Source organism: Urtica dioica, chromosome 10 (assembly GCF_054948205.1).
Source record: "Urtica dioica subsp. dioica isolate 48M chromosome 10, U.dioica_male_clone48M_v1_H2, whole genome shotgun sequence".
Classification (NCBI taxonomy): domain Eukaryota; kingdom Viridiplantae; phylum Streptophyta; class Magnoliopsida; order Rosales; family Urticaceae; genus Urtica; species Urtica dioica.
In genome coordinates, this window is record NC_142765.1 from 5,319,069 (window position 1) to 5,321,970 (window position 2,902).

At 33.8% G+C, this 2,902-nt stretch overlaps 1 protein-coding gene across 1 annotated transcript; it reads right to left on the reverse strand.

Annotated features, from left to right (window-relative positions):
• Positions 1-552: 552 nt before the first annotated feature.
• On the reverse strand, positions 553-2,662 carry LOC149383226 (heavy metal-associated isoprenylated plant protein 7-like). The gene is made up of 5 exons (XM_089628577.1): positions 2,394-2,662; positions 2,010-2,283; positions 1,735-1,943; positions 1,557-1,644; positions 553-1,363 (listed from the first exon to the last, which is right to left on the reverse strand). Exons 1-5 carry the CDS (start codon positions 2,400-2,402, stop codon positions 882-884), a joined length of 1,062 nt encoding a protein of 353 aa, XP_089484703.1. The 5' UTR covers positions 2,403-2,662; the 3' UTR covers positions 553-881.
• Between the last annotated feature and the right edge of the window lie 240 nt (positions 2,663-2,902).

The window sequence follows — 2,902 nt, forward strand, 5'->3', positions numbered from 1 at the left end:
TATGACTTTTAATCCCGCATCGATTGATTTTAATCCAGCCTTCATAGCTTAAATTCTGTTTTTATAGTTAGTTGAGATTAAATTTAATCATGCCTAGATTAATCTTACTTGGGCTAATTTGCTTATAGTTGGCAAACTATGATTATTTTGCAAAAGTTCAAGTTTTATTAGGCTATATAGCCGCTGGACCCTAAAATCAATTATCTTGAGCTTAATTATCCCATTCCAACTCATCATAACCCGGCAATTATCAACATCTCATGTGCATTTTGATTCGTCACTATTGACACAGTGATGTAATCTCATCAAAACTATTGTATTCTATTAATGTATTTTATTCGAAAGTTTGTCATCAAAATAGATGAAATTGATGGTTATAATCTCTCGTGTAAAAATATACAATTTTGTTAGGTCCACATTAACTTGCAAAATTTGTCGGTTTTTTTTAATTCACTGTCCCACTCACACGTACATATACGAAAAAGGGAATTGATACAAACATGCCACAATAGAATACTACAGTTAATATTTATTTATTTTGCATATCATAAATACAACTACAACCCAATTATACATATATTAATAATAATTAAAAAAAAAAAAAACAACAATTGTTCAAAACTCTAGAGCACATAAGCCGTAGAATATTATCATACATTAAAAACTAAAAAAAAAAAATTCAGAATTAATAAAAATATATCTAATTAATAATAAAAATAACCTACAGGGCAATATGTTGCAGACATAAATCCACAACATAATTTTTTAGACGATAATTCCCCATCATATAATAAAAACATAACAAAAAAAAAAAAAAAAACTCCCATTTCATTATTAATATTATTGATCCCCCAAATTTTTATTTTTTTTTTTCTAATTTTTTACATGATGGAACAAGCATTAGGATTCTCATCACTGAAGATCTGTGGAGGGTAAGTATTGTAAGCGTATAATTCCATGGCGAATCTCGGCGGGTAATAGTTGAACTCATTCCTCTTGAACTCAACCACCTTGTTCTCTTCCGTCACCACGTCACCATCTTTATTATTATTATTATCCACGTCACCATTAGTTTTTTGCTCACTGTTCTCTTCCCCTTTCTTCTCTTTCACTTCTGGATTATTCGAGGCTGCCACGTCACCACCGCCTTTTTTGGCGTCGCCTTCTTCTCCGTCGCCTTTCTTCTTCTCCGCCACGTCATCTTTTTTCTTGGCCTCGTCCTTGTTCGCATCGGAGTCTTGTTTCACAATCACAGCTTGTTTCCCAGTCTTCTTGTGGACGTACTCGACCAGTTTCGGTGGATCGAAACAGCCTTTCACTGTCACTATTGAGCTCTTCAGATCTGGCTCTGCTGATTCCACACCTGTTTTCATTTTTATAATCATTAAATAAATAAATATTTATGGTATAGAGGAGAATAATATTGGTGGGATAATGTATTATTTTATTTAATATGAAAACTTTTTTTTTTTTTGCATGATTGAGGAATTGGAGTAATGGAAAAAGAAATAAATTGCATGAGTGAATGACCACAAAAAAATTAAAAAATTGCAAACCTTTCATTCTGAGTATGCGTTTTTTGATCTCTTGAGCACAGGCTTCACAGTGCATGTAGACCTTTAGAACCACTGTCACAATCGGTGGCTGAGAAAAACCACAAAATAAAAAACAAATTGTAAATATAAATAGAAAAAAAAACGTAAATGAGAGAGAGAGAGAGAGAAGACAAAAGACCTCTTCTTTCTTTTCTTCGAGCTTGGGCTTCTCTTTCTCTTCTTCGGGCTTTTTGTCTTCTTCAGAAGGAGGTTTTGGGATGGGAGAGATAAGCTCAACTTGTCTATGGCTTTTCCTTTGAACTCTTTCCAATACCTTGATTGGATCAGCTTTCTCTCCTTTCACAACCACCTTCGATGTCTTACAATCCGTCATCACATCGTCAACTCCTAACCCACAAAAAAAAAATGATTACACTAGAAAAAAAAAACATAAAAAAATAAATTATTTCATACCTGGAAAGCCTTTGAGGCATCTTCTGACTTTCCTAGCACATCCCTCGCAATGCATATAGACTCTGAGAACGATCTCTAGTGGTAGTTTCGGTGGTGGTGCTTTGTCTTCTTTTGTCGCTTCTTCGTTATTGCCATCTTTTTTCTCTTCCTTTTTGGTGTCTCCTGAATTATTCTCCGCTGGCTTTTTGGCCTCTTCTGGTTCCTCTTTCTTCTTCTCTTGTTTCTCCGCTGGTTTGGGCTCCTCGGATTTCTTCTCCTCGGGCGTCTTTTCCTCCTAAAGATATCATAGAACAACCCACTTGTCAATATGAATCAAGGAAGAAAAATAGAGAAAAGGACGAGTCACGAGTCTGAAAGAGAGGAGTGTAACGCCTTTTGTATTACCTCTCCCATTGTTAATTGTTTTTGGTTTTGTTTTCTGGTTTTCGGAGAGAGAATAGAGTAAGAAGAGAAATGAGATAAGCTCTGTGAGAAAGATGGAGAGAAAGTAGAGGATGTGTGTGTACGCCTTGGTGTTTGGGTTTTGGTTTGGTTTGCTTTTGGTGTGTTTTTATGTGTGCGTGTGTTCTAGTTAGTTTGCACTTTCTCTCTCTTTATATGTGGTTGTGTATTTTGAGAGAGAAATTTGGTTGAGCTCATGCCCGAGGGTCTATGGTAATTATGATGAGGACCAATATATATCAATATATGTTGATTTTTTTATTTTATTTTTTTCCTTAAAATAAAATAAAAAAGTTGGAGAATTTTAACTTGGGATTCTGACATAATATTATTAAACTCATGTTATTCAATAAAAAAAATAATCAAAACTTGTAATTTAACAGTTTTATTATTAAAATAATCTTTTATGACCGTTTTTTATTTCGTAACACGTCTGTCACAAAATTTTAAAT

Excerpts from the sequence above, each read along its gene's own strand:
- LOC149383226 (XM_089628577.1), bottom strand. Across the intron at positions 1,944-2,009 it reads ATGCCTCAAAGGCTTTCCAG|GAGTTGACGATGTGATGACG; the intron begins GTATGAAATAAT and ends TTTGTGGGTTAG. Across the intron at positions 1,645-1,734 it reads TCGAAGAAAAGAAAGAAGAG|CCACCGATTGTGACAGTGGT; the intron begins GTCTTTTGTCTT and ends GGTTTTTCTCAG.